General features: G+C 38.7%; 1 protein-coding gene across 1 annotated transcript; it reads right to left on the minus strand.

The window, feature by feature from the left end:
- Nucleotides 1–541: 541 nt before the first annotated feature.
- NPM1 (nucleophosmin 1) lies at nt 542–15,176 on the minus strand. The gene is made up of 11 exons (XM_028102766.2): nt 14,992–15,176; nt 12,862–12,941; nt 12,168–12,287; nt 11,738–11,831; nt 11,306–11,412; nt 11,113–11,180; nt 7,142–7,199; nt 6,713–6,796; nt 5,991–6,092; nt 3,733–3,807; nt 542–895 (listed from the first exon to the last, which is right to left on the minus strand). The coding sequence occupies exons 1-11, from the start codon at nt 15,047–15,049 to the stop codon at nt 857–859; spliced, it is 885 nt and encodes a 294-aa protein (XP_027958567.1). The 5' UTR covers nt 15,050–15,176; the 3' UTR covers nt 542–856.
- Between the last annotated feature and the right edge of the window lie 9,315 nt (nt 15,177–24,491).

Here is a 24,491-nt window from a genome sequence, read left to right on the forward strand (position 1 = left end):
AGAATAGTAATCTACACAACCATCATGCAACTGGCACAGGGTAAAACAGATAAAAGATGCCAAGGATTAGCCCCTGAATGTCCTCCTATAACCACTACATGCAATAAATTCTTTCCCCATGAATCTAAAAATGTATAAATTATGTGCTATTTTGGGCAAATTCAAAAAACAGTCAACAGGAATTCATTTTCTGTTCTCGTTCAGATTAAGAACCCAAGTTGAGAAAAGCTGCTGCAAGGTGTAAACATGCCACATTTTACCAGTAAAAACTGGGCTAATGTGCATAGGTGGTTTGACTGAACATTTGGAAACATGCTTGCATGGTCATAATTATCATCTGTTATCAAGAGGTGAGAAGCTTTAAACATTAAATGCTCACAAAAAATAGAAGGGTTAACTCTGAGAAGAACTATTTGGAGGGGTAGGGCAGGGACTGCTTCTCAGGGGATTTTAGGGTACTATTTGACACTTTTAACTATGTACATTTATTTCTCTGACAAAGTATAAGAAGGGTAAATAACAGAAAGAGAAACAGTGCTACTTTATTAAAATACTGAGTTTATTTCACATGTATATTTTTGTCTCCCCACCATTTCCATTTGTCTGACCACCACTACTACTATGTCCTATCATAACATTCCATACATACTTAAAACCAAGCAAAGGGTGGAGTTCCATCTTTAAAAACTAAACAGGCATTTTGGACAACACATTCTTGGCAATGGAACCTGGACAACATTTATCAGACACGGTAGGGAAAGTTCTCACTCTGCATTATAAAAAGGACAGCCAGATATCAACTGTTACAGAAAAGAAATAAGACGGAAAATTTTAACAAACTGTTTAAACTATTTTCTTAAAGAGACTTCCTCCACTGCCAGAGATCTTGAATAGCCTGGAAAAAAAAGAAATGCGGTTAAAGAACCACAACACTTCATAGACACCAATAAATTAAACCATGTCTCTTTGTACAGTTCAACGTATCTATTTTTCATCCTACCACTAAAAAGGTCCACTACATAATTAAGAACTGATTTCAAGGAAATTTATACTCAGACAATTTAATTTCAAATACTTCAAATCAGACATAAAATCATGTGAATCTTTCTAAGCAGAGTCAATGGTACTAATATGTATGTAACAGCTTAGATAAATGAAATTCAAGAGTAGAGGCCAGTTTGGCCAATGTCATCTGCTTTAGGGCTGCCAGATTTAGCACATAAAAATACAGAACACACAGTTAAACACATTTATTTCTAAGCCTATGGAACACATACTAAAAAATTTTATTTACTCGAAACACACCAGATTAACTACTCAGACTTGTTCTTATCTGGGTTTGTTAAATCACTTAACACCCATCTTCCAAGACATAATCTGCTTTTCCATTCTTAAAATCTAATGATTTAATGTGGTCTACTGACAAAGAGTATCCCTGTCCATTTCTATGTCCTCCTTTGACACATCATGAAATCTATACTTGTTCTCATGCTAGTATTCACATCCATATAAAAGAATCGTTCTTTAAATGTGACAGTCTCAGTTAACTAGTTATTAATTATCCACTTCAAGTTGGCATTTCTTTTTCATAAATAACATTCTTTTAAATCTTGAGATGCCTGGCTGGCTCAGTTGGTGGAGCATGTAAATCTTGATCTTGGGGTTGTGGTTCAAACCCTATGATGGATGTGAGGGTTCTTAAAAAATCTTTAAAAATATAAATAAAAAGTCTCGATATTTGTCAATTCTACAGGATTTAACAAATTCCTTTAAACAAAGGAGTGTACTTCAGTGAGTTCTTTGAACGTCTCTTAATTTACATAATCCTACTGCTAAACAGATATTTAAAACTATATATAAGAAATAAGTAGGCTTTATTCAATGAACCATTTAAAACTAAGAACATTTGGAGTCTTTTCTTCAAAAGTAGGATTTCAGTGCTTCAAATAAATAGGATTCTCTCAACTGCTATTATTCAACAACCACTGGGTTTCAAACACAAGAGAACTGAGTATCAAACATAAGTAAATCTCACAACCCCCCCCATTCATTCAGTTCAATATAAATGTTTAAGAACAATCACATGACACTCCAGTCAAAAGAAACATCAGATGTCACTTGAGTAGTACTATGTAGAATGAGGACAGCAAAACACCTTTTGTAGAATCATCACTTTTAGTAAACATTGTATCTTTACATAAATATTCACCAAATTTGATCTGTCATTTCTCCACAAAAAGCAGTACAATTGTTTTAACTTTTAATTCAAAAGCTTCTGCAAAGATTTGCTAGTATTTCTTAAATCCCACCTGGAAAGGATTTTACTAGCCAAATCCTCATAAGCAACTCTTTTTCACAAAAAAAATTACACAAGCAATGGAAAAATTTCTTTATACATTGTGACCTTTATCTGTGGGTATGCTGTAAAAACATGAGGCATTTATAAGTTTTGATAATCTCTGTAATAATAAACAGAACTACTTTTTAATATTGTAGAAATTTCACCCTTGTACTTGAAAATAGGCTTCCAATTTCAAACTCAAATACTTCTGAAGGCAGTGAGTTCAGTCATTTCAGCTGCCAAGACTGAAAATACACTGTGTGGAAGGCCTTTTACAACTTTGGTTATTATTTTATCTTCCCCTGAATTTTTCTTAATCACAAATTATATTTCACCACTTTCTTTGGTACTAGTGGGAGAAATCATCTGTCTTATGCTTCCTTGTTAGTAATGCTGGTTTACAGCTTACTTTCCACTATGCAATATTGAACTAACAATTGCATATTGCAGTTTCACAAGCATTTTTGTTTAACAAATATCCACTACTCAGAAAATTCACACTTGCATTTTGGGGTTCAAATGTACACAAACAGAATAGCAACCAAAAGAGTGTGATATTGAATTTCATCGCCATGTCAATAAAGGCTGAACTCAACAACAGTAAACAGTGTTGGAACACTTGAAAGCATTTCAAACTGGAGAAAAATAGTGCTGCCATTTAAGTCATCTAAGTACTAAATAACTGGCAGAAAATTAGCTCAAACTGACAAAATTCTTCATTTACTGAAAAACGTTTTGAGGCTTAGGGATTGACAAAAACCATTTAACACAGAATATTCTGTATATACAAGACACCTAGCAACCAACCTTACCTGTTTTTACATTTTCCTTTAAAATCTGAGTCAGCAACCATAAATAAGACAGTAAAAATGCATGAACTTTTTCTATTGACAAAATGTGTAAGAAATACAATACTTAACAGCTGACTCAAACTAATATACTGAGTACTAACTACAATTTGGATTCTTGCTTCCAGATTTGACATTTTAGGTTGATTTTAGTAAAATGTGCTTCCCCTAAGACCTATGGAGAAAATGGTCTCTGCCAATGCACAAGAAAGCAAAAGTCCAGACTACCTCAAGTACTCAAATGGAGCAGCAAGGAAAACCACAGAATACTTCCTTAGCCAACAGAGTACCAAAAGTAAAGGTGAGTTCAGCAACCAAGAGATAATTTACCAACTATATAAAAAGTTGAGAAAAATGTACTTAAAGAGTCATCTTCTCAATCTCTGCCAACTAAACTCTTAAGTTCCCATGTATTTAATCTGAAGTGCTGTCTGTGGTTAGGAACCTTTTAAAAGAAGCCAACACTTAAACAAAAAGAATTATAAATAAATAAATCACAATAAAATACTTGGATTTGGTCATCTCTCCTGAAAACTCAGTTACCTCTTGGTCAGTCATCCGGAAGCAATTCTTCACATAATTGATGAACTTGGCTTCCACTTTGGGAAGAGAACCACCCTAGGAGACAAAAGTATTATTAAGGGTAAGTACAGAAACACTGTTTTTGAGATATTATCAAATTCCTCACAGATTTTCATGCTATTACATGGATCATTGGTTCATTCCATATCCATTCAACTCTTTCATTTCAATGCTTTGTTTTTAGGCCCAGAAACACCTACTGGGCAACAATATTTAGAACCTAGGTCTTTCATTAAGGAGGGCACAGTGATGTAATGAGCACTGGGTATTATAGAAGATTGATGAGTCACTGAACTCTACTTCTGAAACTAATAAATACGCCATACGTCAATCAATTGCATTTAAATGAGAGAAAAAAACCTAGATCTTTCATAGTATTCCCATATTGATAGGTTTGTCAAAGTTTCAAATTCTCTCCAACCACTCTAAAAATACAAAATATAAGCTACACTTCAGATTTTTCAGGGACTCAAATCTCAATCTGATCGCCTACTCTTATTATATACCACCCAGAACCAAATATAAATGTATACCCCCCTTGTGAGTACCATATACAAAGAAATCAACATTGTCACTTACTTACTACTTTTGAATGATCTTATTTAATATACTAAGTATATCCTCTTTGTTTGCTCTTTTGATAACTAAATTTTAATTTTCCTTGTAACCTGAATCGTCTACGCATTTATGCATTTTAAAAGATGAAGGTTTCAGAATGCCAAAGAAATCATGGCACAAAATAGGCTAGTGATCAAGAGGTATGGTGTAAGATCCTTTAAATTGCCTCTATAATCTAGAAAATAAACCTCACTGTAATTTCCATTTTTAAATTATTGTCACATACATTCTTATTTGATTCATTAAAATATTTATTGAACAGCTAGGGAGATACAAAAGTGATTAAAACATTGTCAAAGAGGTGAGGCAAATGCACACATCATAGAAAGCCAAGTGTAAGGGGTCACTGAATCACAGCAGTCACAAGAAAAGTGCTTTGGGAGATCAAGAATGAGATTGCTTCCAGCCTGGAAGGGGGTGTGGGTGGGTGGCAATCAGGAAAGGGGATCTGAGACTTCAGTCTGGATTGTTGATGACAGTCAGTAGGGACTATATTTGTCTCTCCTTTTTCTCTCCCCAGCTTTGGGTTTAATTTACCAGTAGTGCCCAGGACTGTTCAATTCGCCTGTAATTAAACCAAGGAGATAGGACCATATTAAAATGGGGGGGGGGGGAATCTAAAAGATGTCATTTTAGCATTGTATGCAAGGGATAAAAATAAAGCAGTGATACCAGAAACTAGAAAGGTATACAGTAGTACTAAAGCAAAAACACACACATTCGGGTTCTAAATGTTATTTTTCCAATTGACTCCTCACTGCACAAGGAAATCTACTGAAGCCAAGTTAAAACTTAGAAAGCACAGGAAAAACATGAGGAAAGGAGTCAGCAACTTTTCCTCACCATCCCACCTTTACTCTCACTAATTGGGGTCTTATATTTTAACTCACAAAATTATAGTTGTCAAATGTTTCAAGACATTTAAACTGTTTATTCCGTATTATTCAAGTCCAAGTTCACTAAGGTTTAGTAAGTTTAGTTTCCCAATCAATAAAAGCAGCAGGATGAGAGCTAATTTCTTCTCACATTCCCAGTAAGACACAAGGCAACTAAATAAAGCATATCAAGGATTCAAGATATCACATATATCGACCACTAATATCTTAGTATAAAATGCAAATAGAAAGGACTCAAATTTGCTGGAAAATGTTTGACTAGAGTCAGTCATGAGTATTTTTTTAACTATACCAACAAGCAACCAGTCTCCACTTTTCCAGAGGCTTGCAATTTTATAAAAGACTCAAACGCCCTCTGCTGGTTCTGTAGCATCTTACAACCAAAAAAAAAAAAAAAAAAACAAAGGAAACTACTGAACTAAGAAAAGAACAAGCAAAGGAAAACCTGAACGAAGGTCAGAATGAATCTTAAAACTTACTTGTATTTCTTTTATAAAAGAAAAGGAAATATAAATTCAAATACACATGAAAAATCATGATTAGAAATGAATATAAAAAACTCCATTTCTGAAAACAAAACAAAAAGGGACAGGTATATAAAAAATAAAAAATAATAATCTAGTTCCAAGCCTTCACAATGGTTATTATTTTAACAGAGGAAGGAATAAACCTATCTAGTTTTTCAGGAAAGATCCCTTTACTCACTTTTTCTATACTTGCTTGCATTTTTGCTTTAATGTCTTCTACAGAACTAGGTCCTTTCGGTGTTTTGGGCGTCTTTTCCTGTTTTTTGAAAGATTCTTGACCCTGAGGGGAAAAAAAAGATGAATTTAAAAAGGTCCTTAGAGTACAGCTCTTTTAAGAACCATCCCCTATCTACCTGGCTTTTCTCAAGAAAATCACTCTTATTTACAATCCTTCCTTGTAAAAAATAGGAATAGTTTGAGCTTGCTTTTATATTCCACACCAGATCAGTTCTACACTTAAAAAGGTTTCAAAATTGAAACCCAAAGGCCCCAAGGATGAAGCAAGTAAATGCAATTTGAAATGCCCGAGGCCCATGTTGTAGCTTCTAATAATCTCCAAGCCCAGGTACTGTGGTTCTTTTAAGCTGTTAGATTCTAACACACAGCCAGGGTTGAAAAACTACACTATGCCATAAAATAATACTTTCAACCAACTCCTTACAGGACACAACTGTTTGTAATGCAATAAAAATCTTTCTGTTGGCACCCTCCTCCACCAGAATGCCAGCAGTCATACATCTAGGACAATAATTACCAGCCAGCACACTTTAGCTCTTTGAGACACCAATTACAAGTATTCTCCAAACAATTTCAAGTTTCAGACTAGCTTCTTTCACAGGAGAATTTTTAATTTTTCTAACTACTTCAATGAAAGCTATGTTTTTGTATGTTGCCACTTACTTTTGTTCTTGGTGTTGACGGTTTTGAGTCTTTTCCATTCTGGTTTGATTTTTGTGCATTTTTGGCTGGAGTATCTCGTATAGACTGCAATTAGAAATTAATCTTAATCAATGCCCTCCTACACAACAGACATGAGTGCAAATAAAACTTCCCCAAACCACATAACAAAAGCAGCAGTCAGGCTAAGACAGTCATTCTGAACTAACAAAGCGGGAGAAGGCCACATGGATAAAGAAAATAGATCGTTCTGCAACACTAGGAAAGTTTTTAGGACGAAAACCCTACTCAGGACTAATTTAAGTATGAGATCATCAAATCCTCCCAAGCCAGCTTTTGTTAATTACAAAACAAATGAAAAGCACTAAAAAATTTCCATCATTTCTGTTATTAGTTATTTCGGACAACCTCATACCATTGTATCCTACTTACTTTCTTTACTGGAGCCTTTTCTTCAGCTTCCTCATCATCAAAATCATCATCATCATCACTACAAATGAAATGAGTCATTATTACTGATTCCATGCACTCATAAGCCAAAAAAGCATATGCAGAAATTGGATGAACCTACAAGTTTAAGTCAATCAAGACATTAAGAACTTCCAAACTTTTGGGGGATTGACAAAAGATTTAGAAGCAGGATCTTGAAGAGCTATTTGCATGTTCATCTTCATTACAGCATTATTCACAATTTCCAAGAGGTGTAAGCAACCCAAATAACCACTAACAGTCAAATACATAAAAAATGTCATATATACAACCGATGGAATATTCAGATTTTGGTAGTTATTATTACAATATTCAGGTTTTTGAGAGAGCGAGCAAGCAAGCAAGCATGGGGCTTGGGGGGGGGGGTGGGGTCCTACCTCAAGACCCTGAGGATCATGACCTGAGCTGAAATCAAGAGTTGGACACCTAAACAAGTGAGCACCACCCAGGTGCCCCTGGAATATTCAGTTTTAAAGGAAATCCTGTCACATGTTAAACATGGATGAACCTTGAAAACATTATGTTAACTGAAACAGAACAGTCACACAAAGACACATACTGTATGATCCCACTTAACGAGACATTAAAGTAATTTTTATAGTCCTTATAGAACCCAGAAAGAGATTCGTGGTTGCCAGGGGCTGGAGAATGGTGGAAATGAGCGGTTTTCATTCAATGAGTATTATTTTCAGTATTACTAGATGAAAGAGTTATCTAAGATCTACTACAGTATGAATATGGCTAGTACTCCTGAACTGTACACTTAAAAAATAGTTAAGATGGTAAATATTGTATTCTTTTACAACTAAATGAATAAATATAAAAATTGGAGATCGCAGTTTAAAGAAATTAAATAGAAACACAACTTATGTTCACAGATCAGTGGAAATATTCTTACTAAGGTAGCAACTCTCCAAATTAATCTACAGATTCATCATAACCCTGAAGAGTCCCAGCTGGCTTCTCTGCAGAAAATGATCCTAAAATCTGTATCAAAATTCAAGAACCCAAAGCAGCCAAGAACAATCTTGAAAAAGAGCAAAGTTGGAGGATTCACTTAAGTGTTTTTTCAAAGGAAACCCACAACAACTACAAAGCAACAGAAATCAAGATGTTTTACCAGTGTTTAAGGACAGACACACATCAATGGAACTGAGGAGTCCAGAAATACACCCATATATTTATAGTAATTATTTTCAACAACAGTGATCAGACTGTCAATTCAATGGTGAAAAAAGTCTAACAAATGGTGCTGGGACAACTAGAAATCCACAGGCAGAATTTAAGTTGGTTCCCGTAACCACACCACACAAAAATGGATTCAAAATGTATCAAAAATCTAAATATAGAACATAGTAAAGGTTTCAGAAGATTTGGCAATGGCTTCTTAGGTTTAATACCAAAAAGCACAAGCAGCCGAAGAAATAAAATGGACTTCACAAATCATTAAAAACAAAAATTTAAGCTAATGTGCACATACAATGTGACCACCGTATGGTCAACTACGCTTCAATTACAAAGAAGGGAATAAAGAAAGAAACTTTTGTGCAAAGAATACCATAACTCAATAGCGGAAAGACAACCCACTGAATGGGAGAAAATATTTGTGAATTGTATCTGATAAGGTGCTTGTCCCCAAACATAAAAAAACCTCTTACAACTTAATTATATCAAGACAAGTACTAGTAATGCTACAACATGCATGATTCTTAAAAACTCAAGACAAAAATCACATGTTGTATGTACGATTCCACGTACATGAAATATCTAAAATAGGCAAATCTATAAAAGACAAAGTACGTTAGTGGTTGACTAGAGCTGGGGAATATAAACGGTTATATAGTATGGTTTCTTTTTGAGGAAATGTTCTAAAATTGTGATGACTGCACAATTGTGCAATATAACTTAAGAACCACTGAATGGTACATTCTAATTCTAAATAGGTGAATTAGGAGGAAAAATCTAATCTAAGAAGTCCATTTAAGTATTAGCTAATAGCGGCTCTAATTCATGCTTTAATTACTTCACAAACCTAACTTTTATACCAGGCAGTGTTTTTCTTTTCCACATTACGTAGTCTCTAAATTTAAAACAGGATCAACTTCATCTCTGTGCACCAAAGAAAACACCCATCTTTCCAGAACTAGGGTAAATTTAATATGATGCCCTAGTATCATGTAGTACGTGCAAAGCTATATATACACACACACATATAGGTCCTTTAAAGTGATTCTGTCAATTTTGACTTTAGGACCCAATCCCTGTATGTTCCTTGCCACACTAGAAACAAGGTAACAAGGATTTCTATAAAACCAATTTATCAGAGTCTTATTTAACTATCCTTACCTATACATTTATCTGACTACCCGCCCTTTTTTCCCTTATATGAAAATTTGGACCTTGATTAACATCTATATGTATTTATTTCATTCCTCCCGCACTACCAAACATGAAGACAACTTAGGGGCAGAACTTAGAGGAAGAACACAAAACTATTCTACACTGTGGTTATATCAGGAAATATGCCCATTTTAAAGACCAGAAATCTTTCAAAACCCCAGCAGAATCAAGATAATCATCGGGTCCTACTCCAAAGCCTTCCTAGAAGGGATTATCTCCTCACTGAATATGCTACTGGACATAAACAGTAAACCTACACAAAGGTAATTTAAAATCAAGGACTAAATTAAATTCAAATTTAAGTAGATACACCATTCATATTCCTCATTTCTCTTTTTAGTCCATTTCCCATTCTTCTCTTGGGGTGTATCATTTTAATTCTGACTAACGATAACTATTCTCAAAACTAGTTAACAGTAAAACACCAACTACACTGTTTTGGGGGTAATCTTGAGTTTTTTAAGCATTCAACTTTGTCTTTTCCTACTTTCTGCCTTCAACTATCATGCTCAAAGGTTTTTTTTTTTAAGAACTACCAGCTTGGCTAGTTGAAGTTACTGAAAACTTAACTCTCATATTTCATCATTACCTAGTATGTGTTAGATCAGACTTTCTTAGATTTTATTTGAATTATGTTTTCAATAAATACATATGGACCAACCTGGGAACTCAGGAACAAAGCTGACAAGTAATTCAAAGTTCAACTTAACAGAAGTTACTGATATTACTGCACATAGGAAAGACCAATTACAAACAGCATTTTATTCTGTAGTGTGCATGTAACTCTACCTTAGCCTGATATAAATCTATCATCAAATTGTTTCCAACCAAATATTAAATCCTCCTCGAAAATCTTCCTCGAAAATCTTTATCTTTTTAAAATTTTATTTACTTGAGAGAGTGCGCGCGCACATGCGCACACACACTGAGCAGGGGGAGGGACAGTGGGAGCAGCAGATCCCCCGTTGAAGGGCTTGATCCCAGGACCCTGGGGGATCATGACCTGAGCAGAAGGCAGAGGCCCAACAGACTGAGCCACTCAGGCACCCCTTCTTAATCTCTTTTAGAAGAATCTTACTTTATCAGTAAGGACTAAAGAACTATGAGCCAAAATCCTTTATGGGGGGGGGGGGGAATCAAGTGACAACTTAAAAAATGAATGTAGCTGGAACCATTCAGATGCTTTCTACCCAACCACTTAGGATATACTATTCAATAAAAAAGGTACCAACAGACTTGTTACCAGAGATTCACTAAATCTTCCTCAGAAAAAAGGTGTACCTAGTCAAATACATTTGGGAAATGCTGCATATTCTTTTGAAAATTTGTAATACACTGCAGCATTTTAAAGGCTCTTAATCCCAAAAATATTCTTTAATTCATTTATTTTAATTCAATGTGACAACCACAGACCATTTACCCTTTAATTGTATTAATTTCACAGGATGACTGTAGTAATTAATTTTCATAAACTACTCCCCATACAACTGTCAAGCTTCTAAAAGCATACTTACTCTTCATCATCATCATCATCGTCGTCATCTTCATCATCATCTTCATCAGCAGCAAGTTTTACTTTTTTCTTAAAAAAAAAAAGTACATATATATATATATAAACATATACACGCCCCTAAAATCATGATTAAGTGCTGACCTTAATCACAAAAGTAAAGGCCAGAATACGGTATCTGCAGTAATTTCACCTACCTGTGGAACCTTGCTACCACTTCCAGGAGCAGAACGCTTTCCAGATATACTAAGGAGTTTCACGTCCTCTTCCTCTTCATCTTCTGACTCTGCATCTTCCTCCACAGCTAAAATAAAATTTGTTAGCTGCTATTAAAACTCAACCAACAAGCAAGAACTCAGAAAGAAGGGGCATAACGTACAGTAATGAGCATTTAAAAACAAAGACTCTACTAGAAAAACAGCAAATTGGGAACAGAAATATTTTTAAAATACTTTTCAAGGCTAATATTCTACTAGGTCTTAAATGGAAAAAAAAAAGCTTTTCCAGTTATTTCCATTTTGAACAATTACAAAGACAATAGTATTAGAACTAAACATGCTTTTCAAATTTCAAATAGGGAACAAAGCAACTGCATTTGAGAATAGACAGCATAATACATAATAACATACCTACTAAGTGCTGTCCACTAATATGCACAGGCCCTGAACCACATTTCAACCGTAAGACCACAGGTGGTGTTATTTCAAAGCCCCCAAGAGAAACCTAAAAAGGAGAAACTTCTAAGGTTAAAGGTTCGGTATAAAAACCTGTTCACAACAGACTTAGAAAAATGTTTTGCGTTTATAGGCATTACAGGCAAACTCATAAACCAAATGAACAAACCAGTGAACCTGTTTTTCCACTTCTGACAAACAAGTAGCAAACCACTATGTTCAAGAGTGATCATTCAACACCACAGTGACAGAAGACACAGCTACTGCTACTAGAAGAACCAAAGGAAATTCCTCCTTCTAGGTCCTTGGTGTAACCTAAATGACATCTACTTTAATCCAATACAATTAGACCTTGACATAAAACCCAAAGTTTAAGTGCCCTTACCGTTGGCTGTACAGACATTTTCAAAGTTGCCAGTGTGACTTTAATTGGACTGCCTTCATAATTCATTGCCTCTGCTTCAACAATGTGCAATTCATCCTTTGCACCAGCTCCTAAACTGACCTGTGAACAAAGATAGTATTTCAGCTTAAGTTTCTATTTTACAATCCCAAAATTTGTCTTCAAAAAAAAAAATAAAAAAGGCAATTATAAACCTATTATCACCACTGAAAGAAAACTAATTTGTACACATTTTCTTCAAGTTTTATGTCACCTCGCCAATCAATTTCTCATACTGGACACATTTGAACAAATGCAGAGAAATATGTTTGATGGCATAGTTGTAGGTACAGCTACCCCCAGTATGGATCACTTAACATTTACTGGCCACCTACCACAAGTTAGGCAATAAGGCTACAGGCCTTACTGGGGAGTACAAAAAAGAATCATCGCTGCCCTAAAGGGTTTTATAATGCAGCCAAAGAAACAAAGTACATAAATGTGGAATGATGAACAGTAGTGTGACTGAACTTCACATGATTACCAAACGAGAGGTAAAGATGCCAAGTTTTATACCACAGGTACATTATCATGTATATACAATACTCAGTTATAAGATATTATGAAAGTGTTAAGTCACACAAAAAGGAATAAGCTGATATCAAAAAAAGTAGTGTAGTTTGGAAAATTTAAGTACCGTTCTTAAAGATAACTGGTGCTCATTTTCATCATTATCCACCTTAAAGTGATAATCCTTGTCAGCCTTTAGTTCACAACCTGTAATGAAAAAAAAGTAACACTGAAAACTTAAAGACAACCAAAAAGGTAACACTTAATCTGTGAACGAGTTTTCTACTGTTCTAGCTACCAGAAAGCAAGGCAGAAGTAGCTATTCCTGGATTTCTTAAACACAAATGTCTGTAAACATCAAATAACATCCACACACAGCTTTATAAATTCCACTTTCCCACTAAATAGTATTTCATTTTCAACTACACTAATTACCGTTTTTAGGAAGAAACAAGCTTGAAGATCTAGTAAATCTGGAAGTGAAACCAGTATCTGAAACTAAGTCTGATGTACAATATTGATAAAATCCTACTGTTTAAAAAGATGAATTACCTACCTAAGCACCCAAGAGAAGTGGCAAATTTAGAAATGAGAATGGTTACACGAACACCTACATGAACAGTTTATACTTACAAGAGACAAACTACAAATGTAAAAGAACCAAAACTTGCTACAGGGGTCAGTATCCCATCTTTGAAATCAACAGAAATAATGTACATTAAATTATCCTCAGAAATTATATTTAAGAATAGATACATCCTAGGGATATTTCCAATAGAAAAGATTAACACAAAAATAGGGTATAAACTGATCAGAAACCCTGGCTATTCAAAACGGTTAGGAATTAAAACCTTAATGTGTAGTGCAAGTTATCTACTCCCATTCCATCAAAAGACAATTGTTTGATGTACCATCGGAATAACATTTTAATTAAATGATTCCATTTAATTGCCATCTAACAGTAACGGGTACAAAGATGCCTAAATGTTATCTCAGTTAACAAATATCAGCATGATACACAAAGAAACAAATGTGGGGCAGGATTTGCACTTAACTTCCAAGCCTGACAAAGATAGGGCTTACAGTTAATTTCATTAAGACTGAAAACTAAAGCTGGCCTCTTTCTACTATGGTACTGCGTTCTGGAGAGGGGAGGGAAGATTCCAAAACAGTACCAGCTCTTATTGACCCAAACTGAACCCTACACACATTTCCCATCTTCTCAAAAAAGCTGTTTGCTCAACGCGGCACAGAAGGCTGTTTCCAACAGCCTCCCCTCCATAAATAAATAAAGCACCAGCTCTAGAGGCAAGGCTCTTGGTTTAGATCCACCTAGTCTCTATTCACCTACAAGTACCGCCTTCGTTAAGTCACTTCAGTTCTGAGCATCAGTATCGTCATCTGCAAAGTGGGCTAATTCCATCTCTCAATGTGAGATAAAAAAAAAAAAGCTCTATAAATGAGAACTGCCATCGTAGATATTAAGCACTGAACAAAGACTTCCAGAATCTTGGCTCTACCAGCCACTTCACCGAACACTTCCCGCCCAAGAGCTTCAATTAAGCCCCAGGATGCCAGGCTCCGGGGTGACAAGACACCAGGGAGACCCGGATGTAGTGCCCACACCCCCTCCTCCCCCCAACCACGTGGCAACCACGTGCTCCCAGCGGTTGCGGCCTCCTCACGCCCGGCCGCACCTCCCCTCCCCCCACCACCGGCCGAGGGACCAGGGCTGAATCTCGGCGCTAGAGCTCCGCACTCTTGAAGCCTAAGGACAACGCCAGGCTCTAAATACCCTTTTCCCCCAGAAAGTAAGACCATGTTCCACACCACGGACTCCCACAACCTCCAGCACCAAGCCTGGGCCCAGCATCAAAGACACTAGTCAGGAATCACAAGCCTACGAAATCACACAGCCCGAGAGGAAATCATGCCCGTGGCTCTACCGCGTGCCCCCAGGCAAAGCCGAATCCTCAGCTTGTTGGTTCTACGTTACCTCAGGCCCTGGGCCTCCGATCGCTCCTGCCCCAGGCTTCAGGCCGCCCCTCCTTCCACCGCTTCGAGCTCCAGCTCTCCTCTCTTGACCTCCCATCTCTTCGGCTGCAAGGCCTGGGCACCTCGCTTCCCTCCCTCAGGCCTCTAGTCTGCCTAGCTTTCCCTACCAGCCCAGGCCTAAGGAAGATTCCCGCCCCCCCCCCCCCGCCCCGCCAAAGCCACCAGGCCCTGTTCGGCCTCGCCCCAACCCCCCAGCACTTACCGAAAAGATAGTTCTGGGGCCTCAGGGGGCTCATGTCCATGTCCATCGAATCTTCCATGGGGTGGTGGCACGCACTTAGGTGGAAGAGAAGGCGGACGGAGATAAACGACTACTGTTCCACACAACGGCCGCGCAGGACGGAATCACACCAGGGAAAGGACGCGGGCTCCCTGCGCACATATATAGCAACGTGAAGATCTCGCGAGAGCTTCCTAAGTCCCGTCTCCGCGCGCGTGCTCGGGAGCCCCCCTCCCCGGACGGTCGCCCTCCCGCGCAAGCGCTCTTCAACCCCACTCTTTTCTACCTCGCCCCCCACCTCCTCCAGGTACTTCGCGGGCTCCCACCGAGCACGCGCACTCGTACCCCGGCCCCACCCCTCCGCCGCCTCCGCCTGTGCGCACGCGTGCTTTCCCTTAGTAGCGCGCGCTACCCCCCTCCAACCCTTCCACGTCTTCTCCGGCTCTGGCGGGCCGGCCTAGCGCCGGGATTCTCCGCTGCCCACCCTGCAAAATGGCGACGGCCACCCTTAGCGGTACTAGGTATGGAGGGCGTGCCGGTTGTAAGTGAGCCAGAGAGCAGCTCGGTTCATCTTTCTCCATCACTTCGTGCCTCTCAGGCCTCCAGACAAGCATAACCGCCTGGGATTTTGACTTACCTGAAGGCTTGGGCTCAGAGTTCATTGTTAACCCAAAGTTAGAGCTTCAGGTGCCAGAACAGTGGATTACCGATTATTCTTTGTTGGGGAGAAAAGATGTAGCTACTGTCCGGACTACTGCTTTTATAGCTCTTTCTTTTCTGAGGAAACATCTCTGAAGTTGAAATCCCTCATCTTTATGTCATTTAGGGGCCTAAAGGGGACTGAGTGAACCTCTTCCATATGAGCAGGGCAAGAACCAAGCCTGGTTGATTTCTCCAGACCCAAGATTTTAAAAGGGCTGCATACCCACAATATGTCCCTATGTAAGATCCTTTGAGGCAGATGTGACTATACCCACTCTGGGAACAAGGAAACGGGCCAAGTGCCCAAATGGATGAAATGGTAAGACAGGATGCTCTAGCTCAAAGTCAATGCTAACATCCCTCTAAAAGTTTGGAGGGATAGGTGGGGGTCCAGTCTCTGAGGCAGTGCAGTTCTTAATCTTTAATACTGCTAAGCCTGTTCTGACCTGTGAAGAAAACATATGACTTATAAGAAATGCAGAGACCTCAATTAGACTCTTTGGGAGTGAGTCTGGAAATTATTCTAAAAAAGCTACATCTTGGGGCGCCTGGGTGGCTCAGTTGGTTAAGTGACTGCCTTCGGCTCAAGTCATGATCCCAGAGTCCTGGGATCGAGCCCGGCGTCGGGCTCCCTGCTCCTTGGGGAGCCTGCTTCTCCCTCTCTCTCTGCCTGCCACTCCCCCTGCCTGTGCTCTCTCTCTGTCAAATAAATAAAATTAAAAAAAAAAAAGCTACATTTTGATAGAGGCTCTCCCACCCCTGGAGCCTCTGGGCACTGGTGCCTTTATAAGGATTCCCCTAAATTATCTTGTTTACATCAACAGATGAAATAATTTAAGAAATAGTGGAAGGAATAAAAATAGTGAGAGCGGTGCCCCACCTTCTCCAAATACAATCTAGTTGGGAAGATAAACTGTAATACAGGTGAATCAACTATTAATTAACAGAATCATAATTCTAAATCTGGAGAAATCAGTGAAACTAATATGTGAAAGGGAACAAGCTGTTCCCCACCCCCAACTGAAGAAGAGTCTTCACCAGTCTGGTTCTTGGATCCTTTGAGATGCAGAGTATGGCCAATCGCTAGAGAAAATCCTGAAACTTAGAAGGATATATATGTAAAGAGCTGAAGGAGGACTAAGCAGAGGATTTGAGATTATTTAAAAATAAAATCTTAAAAAAAAAAAAGATTTGGGCATGAGAAAGAATGAAAAGTCTCATGAGCTATAGGAGAGTGGAAGACCAGAGGTTAGTATTCTTTGAGCCCATGCTAGTATCAGTTGGAACCACTTTGTACTTTCTTTCTGGATTCTGGGCCATGATTATTCAAATGCAGCTCTGCACAGAGCCTGAGCCATGTAGGAACCATGTCTCATATAAACAAATACATTTGTTTTTTAAATATTTTAAGCACCTAGTCTAGCTGTTATCTCGTGGAATCAAGCAGTTAAAAAAAAACTATCGCATTTTTTCAGATTTACAAATATAACGATTCCTCACTTCTTAAATTAAAATTATTTAGGCCTATACAGAATGGAAAAGTAAAAGTGCCTCTCTTTCCATATCCCCAAGGGTTAGTCAGCACTAATAGCTGTGTGTGACTTTTTTCCTTCCAGACTATCTGCCTATCTATACAGAGAGAGATGATATAGTTGGAGGGTCTTTTGTATGTTTTTTAATGTGGATGATTCATATATTGTTCAAGTTGCTTTGTTCAATTTGCTTGCTTTATTCAAGAATATATTTTGGTGGGGTGCCTGGGTGGCTCAGTCGGTTAAGCATCCGACTCTTGATCTCAGCTCGGGTCTTAATCTCAGGGTTGTGAGTTCAAGCCCCACATTGGGCTCCATGCTGGGTATGGAACCTACTTTAAAAAAAATAAAATAAAAAATATATATATATACCTTTGGACATTTCCCTACACTAGTACATAATATGGGTATGTTATAATTTACCTGTCCATTTTTCCATTGATGGACACTAAAATTATCTCCATAATTTTACTGTAAGAAATGATGCTTTAGCAAATATTATGGACTGAATGTCTGTGTTCCCCCCCCCCAAATTCATCTGTTGAAGCCCTAACCCTCAATGTGACTGTATTTGGAGACAGAGCCTATGAGGAAGTGATAAAGGTTAAATGAGGTCATAAAGATGAACCCTGATTCAGTAGGGCTGGTACCCTTATAAGAAGAGGAAGAGACATCAGAGCTTGCTTGTCTCTCTCAGCTATGTGAGTATGTAGGAGAAGGCAGCCATCTGCAAGCCAGAAAAGAGCTCTTTCCAGGAACTGAATCAGCAGGCATCCTAACCCAGCCTCAAAAACTAAGAAATAAATTTCTGTTGTTTAAGCCACCAGACCCTGTGGAGCCACCCAGGCGTCCCAGGACTCCTTTAATAAGCACACGAATTCCATTCATGAGGGCTCCATTTTCCTGACCTAATCACCTCCCAAAGGCCGCACCTCCTAATACAATCACCAAGGGGGTTAGGAGTTCAACATAGGAATTTTGTGGGGACATAAGCATTCAAACCATAGCAATTATTCCTCAACTTCCCTTCTTGATTTCATGTAACTTAGCTGTCTTTCCATGATATAATATTTGAGGCCCACTGCTTTCTTTTTAGGAGCTGCATAATAGTCCATAGGATGGGGGCGCCTGGGTGGCTCAGTCTTTAAGCGTCTGCCTTCAGCTCAGGTCATGATCCCAGGGTCCTGGGATCAAGCCCTGCATCAGGCTCCCTGCTCAGCAGGCAGCCTGCTTCTCCCTCTCCCACTCCCCCTGCTTGTGTTCCCTCTCTCGCTGTGTCTCTCTCTGTCAAATAAATAAATAAAAATCTTAAAAAAAAAAAATAGGCCATAGGATGTACATATATGCTCTTGTTTTAATTCCAGGTTTTATTTATTCCTTCATTTGTTAACGCATTTTGTGATGGAAATTTTCAAACATCACAGAAATTTAGAATATTCTGTTGAATACCCATATACCCATCACTCAGCTTCAACAGTTATCAACATATAACTACTCTTATTTCATATATACCCTCCCACTGTTAGTCTCTCCTCTGCCAGATTGTTTAAAGAAAATCCCAGACATGTATATTTTCATCTATAAATACTTAAGTATGTATCTTTAAGAGATAAGAACAATTCCTCAAAACCTAAATGTAATACCATTATGATCGAAATCAAAATTTTACATAATTACTAATATTATGAACTAGCCAGTTGAGATTTCCCTGATTGTCTCACAGTTGGTTTGTTTGAATAAGGATGCAAACAAGGTCGACACGTTACGCAGGAAGACGTGTTGTCACTTAACATGTCCCTTTATCCCCTGTAGTTTCTTTAAGTTAGCAGTCAGAACTACAGCTGCTCTGTCAAATGGTTAGTGGGTGCCACTAACTACAGGTGGCTACTTAAATTTAAATTAGTTAAAATTAACTAAAATGTAAAAGTCAGTTCCTCAGTCTCACTGGCCAAGTGCTAAATAGCTATGTATGGGATAGCACATAAAAACATTTCCATCACCGCAGAAGGTTTCTGTGGGACAGCTGTGATATAGAAGCTTCACCAGAATCGTGTTCACCTTCCTGACAAGAACATTTCATAGGTGGTGGGAATACATCCTGTTGCGACAAGAGGCAGATACTGTCTGGTTGCCTCTCTTTTTATGGTGTTATGTTCAGCTATTGTCAGCCTAATTCTTCCTTTATGAAGTTCTCCATTCACCTAAGTTTTGACTGATCACTGCCTCTTTTCATTATTTCTAATTTTATCACTCTCTGCATTTATTAACTAGAATTCTTCTATAAAGGAGAACTTGCCCTTATCAACTATTTGGCTACCCTGAAAAATAGTCCATAAGTGATTGTATCTTCCATTTACTTGTTTTACCTGTCTATGAAGATGACTAAGTTTTTTTTATCATCTTCACGTACACATGAATTTTAACACAGCTAGTATTTCAAGTTATTTCAATAATTTTTTTTTGTTGCTCAAAAATTTTGGCAGTGAGATGCCCTTCAAGTTGGCTTTAATGTCTTTGTGAAATGACATTACTTTCTAGTATGATAGAATATTCTAGGCTTGGGACGCCTGGGTGGCTCAGTCGTTAAGCATCTGCCTTCGGCTCCGGTCGTGGTCTCGGGGTCCTGGGATCCAGCCCCTCATCGGGCTCCCTGCTCAGCGGGAAGCCTGCTTCTCCCTCTCCCACTCCCCCTGCTTGTGTTCCCTCTCTTGCTGTCAAATAAATAAAAATAAAATCTTAAAAAAAAGGAATATTCTAGGCTTACCTTATACATTTCCTACCCCCAACCTGGATTCAACCATTTCTTTAAGGATCCTGATCCCTTTAGTGGGAATGGGATTAGAGACCACATTCTAGTTGTGGAATGGTGCTTGTTGCTATGGAGTTAGTTGTTTTTCTAGGACTTTCCAATGGACAGAACTGGGAAATATTTTCTTAGGTAAAAGGCAACATGTTATACTCATTGTTTTGCATCTCTTGTTTTCTTTTTCCCTCACTTAGCAGCGTATCTTGGACATCACTCCATGGCACAGCATATAAAGGCTTTTTTTTTTTCTTCACATCCCATTTTATAGCCGCACAGTATGGATGTACTCTAGTTTACTGGTTACAGTTCCCTGTTAACGGACGTTTGGGTTGTTTTCAGTTGTGTGCTGTTGCAATTGGTACAGCAATGAAGAGCCTCCTACATGCATCAGTTTGTGTTTTTATCAGGTTTTCGCGGCATTATAATGGGTCAACTTGGCTAGGCTGAGCGTCCCTCTATGTTTATAGTTAGGGTGGTTGACAAGAGATATTTTCCCATGAAACTTGATGGGCAGAGGAGAAGCTGCAGCCATTTTGGTTTTCAGGCCCAGAAGCTTGGGGCAGGTACTTTTGTGGCTAACACACATTGTAGCTTATTTACTGGCTCACTGGTTTGGCACAGGGCAAAATCCAGGCCTACAACTGCCCCACCTCCCCTTGCATCGTCATTCAGTTTCTACAACTCCTAGGCCTTGTGGATATCTAGCTCAGTGAGAAGGACACCACCTTCTGCAAGACACCCAGTTCCTCAAGGTTGGAGGGAGGAAGAACTGGCATCAGTTTTGGTCTGTCCTCATGGGTTTCAGCTCATGTCTGTGGATGGCTTGTCCTTGTGCTCTCTCATTTTATATCCATATATCCATCTATGCTTCCTGACTGACTGCCTTGCAGAATTCAAGTTGCAGTATCAGACATGAAGCCTTACAGCTCCCACAATGTGTAGGATTTTTGCTAGATGTTGTCCATTCCCCTTTACATGAGATGTAAAATTTTGTATTCCCACCAGCCTGTTTCCTCGCAGTATCATCTATAGAGTATGTTGTGGAACTTTTGGATTTTTGCCAATCTTATAGATAAGTGATATGGGTGTGGACTTAATTTGCACTTGTCTTATACCCTATTTATTTAACCACTTCTCCATTGTTGGATATTTGGGTTATTTTTAGTTTTTCAATGCTGTAGACTATACAATGATAAACATGCTATTTTTAAAAGATTTATTTATTTATTTTAGAGAGAGAGTGTGTGTGTCTGAGGAAGGGGGGGCAGAGGAAGAGAGAGAATCTCAAGCAGACTCCCTGCTGAGTGTGTGCAGAGCCCAGCACAGGGCTCTGTCCCATGACCCTGAGATCATGACCTGAGCTGAAGTTAAGAATGGGACGCTTAACCGACAAGGCCATCCAGGAGCCCCAAATGATAAACATCTTTAAACATATGTATTCTTGGGGCGCCTGGGTGGCTCAGATGGTGAAGTGTCTGCCTTCGGCTCAGGTCATGATCTCAGGGTCCTGGGATCGAGTCCCGCATCGGGCTCCCTGCTAGGCGGGGAGCCTGCTTCTCCCTCTGCCTCTGCCTCTGCCTCTCTCTCTGACTCTCATGAATAAATAAATAAAATATTAAAAAAAAATAAACATATATATATTCTTGAAAATTAAACCTCCAGGTCAATACCGTAACTTTGTTTTATTGCTTTTTTTTTTCGTTTTTTTTTAAAGATTTTATTTATTTGACAGAGAGAGACACAGCGACAGAGGGGAACACAAGCGGGGGCGGGGTGGGAGAGGGAGAAGCAGACTTCCCGCTGAGCAGGGAGCCCGATGCGGGGCTCGATCCCAGGACCCTGGGATCATGACCTGAGCCGAAGGCAGCCGCTTAACGACTGAGCCACCCAGGTGCCCTTATTGCTTTGTTTTTTTAAGAGATTGAATGGTATACAGTAAAATTCACCTTTTCTAGAGTACGGTTCTACAAGTTTTGACAAGTACATAAAGTTGTACAATTACTACTCCAATCAATATAGATAAGTTTCATCACCCCAAAGTCCCCTGGTCTTTTTGTAGTCAACCTCACCCCATCACCTCTAGGTCCTGGCAATCACTCATCTGTTTTCTCTCCCTATAGTTACGCTTTTTCTAAATTATCATATAAATGGAATCATACAGTACATTGGTTTTTGAGTCTGGTTTCTTTCACTTAACATAATGAATTTGGGGTTCATCCATGTACCAGTTGTTTATTATTTTACTGCTAAGCAGTATTCTATACTACATATACTGCAGTTTATCAGTTTATCAGATGAAGGACTTATGAGTTGTTTCCAATTTTTAGCATTTACAAATAAAGCCACTATGCACATTCTTATACTGATACCGATGTCAATATAAATGTTAATTAAAAATTGGGTAACTGGGAACACATGGGTGGCTCAGTTGGTTAAGCGTCTGCCTTCAGCTCAGGTCATGGTCCCAGGGTCCTGGGATCGAGTCCTGCATCGGGCTCCCTGCTCAGTCGGGAGCCTGCTTCTCCCTCTGCCTGCCGCTCCCCCTGCTTGTGTGTGCGCTCCCTCTCTCTCTCTCTCTGTCTCTCTCTGACAAATAGATAAAATAAAATCTTTTTTAAAAATTGGGTAACTGTCCAGGAGTGGGATTGCTGGATCATGCGGTAATAGTATGTTTAACTTTACAGGAAAAGGCCAGACTGCTTTTCTAAGTGGTTGTAGCAATTTACATTTGCACAACAGTGTTTGAGAATACCAGTGGCTCCTCCTCCAGGCCAGCAGCTGCTACTGTCAGTTCTTTCTTCCTTATAGCTTTATTGAGGTATCTCAATAAGCTTACATGTTTCAAGAGTGTACAAACTAGGTGGCATGCCTTGGGATTCAGAAACAATTCATGCCCGACTCAGGGGAACTAAGAAGTCCTTCCAGAGGAGATGGCATTTGAGCTGACTCCTGAAGCATCAGTGAGGGGAACCATGTTCTGGCAAGGAAAAGAAAATGAGCAAGTAAATGAAGGGAACACAGGGCTTGTAGGGGAGCAGCAAGTCATTCTTGTGCCTGAGGTTACAGTAAGCAAAAAGATCCATTCCCTGGATAGTGGTATTTAGAAATCAAGTGATAGGTGCTAGATAGGCAGTAGGAAGTCCTGTATCTGTAAGTGTGTGTGTATTTATATGTTGCATGTATTGTATGTATATGTACACACACACACACACACACACACACACACACACACAATTAGTTCATATCTCCAATTCCAAACCTGCATCATAGGTTTCATTCAGCCTATCCCTTTCTTTATTTTAACTGCTCTCCCTGACAGTGAGAAACCGGGCTCTCACTATCCACAATACATTTACTTATTGGTTTCAATATACATAAAGTAGTTTAAGAGTACTAATCCATATTTGTGATAGAAACAAACTACTAAGTAAAGTATTTGTGCTCAATTATTTTTTCTTTGGCTTTAGAGGATATTAGTGTGTATAGAGTCAAACTACTCTTTTCCAAAGTTACTTAGGTTGGTTCTTTTCTGTTCAGTACAGTTAGGTTTTTGTGTATATTCATTCCATTTTGGGCTTTGTCTCATCTTTGTTGATTATATTTTGTTCATATTTTTAGTATATGAAACATTGGCATGGCTCTAAAAGTCAGAAATATATAAAAAGGATTGCTCAGAGAGGTGTCTTTACCCTTTCCATCCTATCCCCATCCACTGCCTGTACCTAACCAATCTCATTAGTTTTTGGTTTATCCTTTTTGTGTTTCTTTTTGCACAGTTGAGATGCAGAGACCACATTAGGGTAAGGAACTCACCTTGCTCACAGTAATTGAGGGGGGAGGAATCTGTAGTCAAAATAAGTAAGATTTTAGGGGTGCCTGGGTGGCTCAGTCAGTTGAGCATCGACTCTTGGTTTCAGCTCAGGTCATGACCTCAGGATTGTGGTATCAGGCTCCTCATTGGGCTCCGCACTCAGTGTGGAGTCTGCTTGGGATTCTCTTTCTCCCTCTCCTTCTGCCCATCCCCCACTCATGCTCTCTTATCCCTCTCCAAAATAATAAATAAAATCTTTAAAAATAAGTAAATAATATTTTAATGCAATATTTTTTAAAATAAAAATTAATGCAAAAAAATCTGTGATGACAACATATCAAATTTTTAAATAAATATGACCACAGAGCTGAGCCATATTGGAACCTGAGGCAAAAGGAAAAATGTGTACCCTCGTGTACATTTTTTAAGTAGTTTTTAATGACTGATATTCCCCAAGAACACTAAGGCAGATGATAAAATATTGAAAAATTAAAAAGTAGGTAGACTAATACATTATTTTATTTTTTATAGCACAACATATATTCCAAATGGACCAAAAATTAGTATCATTTGTGGGGCGCCTGGGTGGCTCAGTTGGTTAAGCGACTGCCTTCGGCTCAGGTCATGATCC

Source organism: Eumetopias jubatus, unplaced genomic scaffold (assembly GCF_037043125.1).
Source record: "Eumetopias jubatus isolate StellerSeaLion01/CBP00866 unplaced genomic scaffold, mEumJub1_p1.0 scaffold_5, whole genome shotgun sequence".
In the NCBI taxonomy this organism is placed as follows: Eukaryota; Metazoa; Chordata; class Mammalia; order Carnivora; family Otariidae; genus Eumetopias; species Eumetopias jubatus.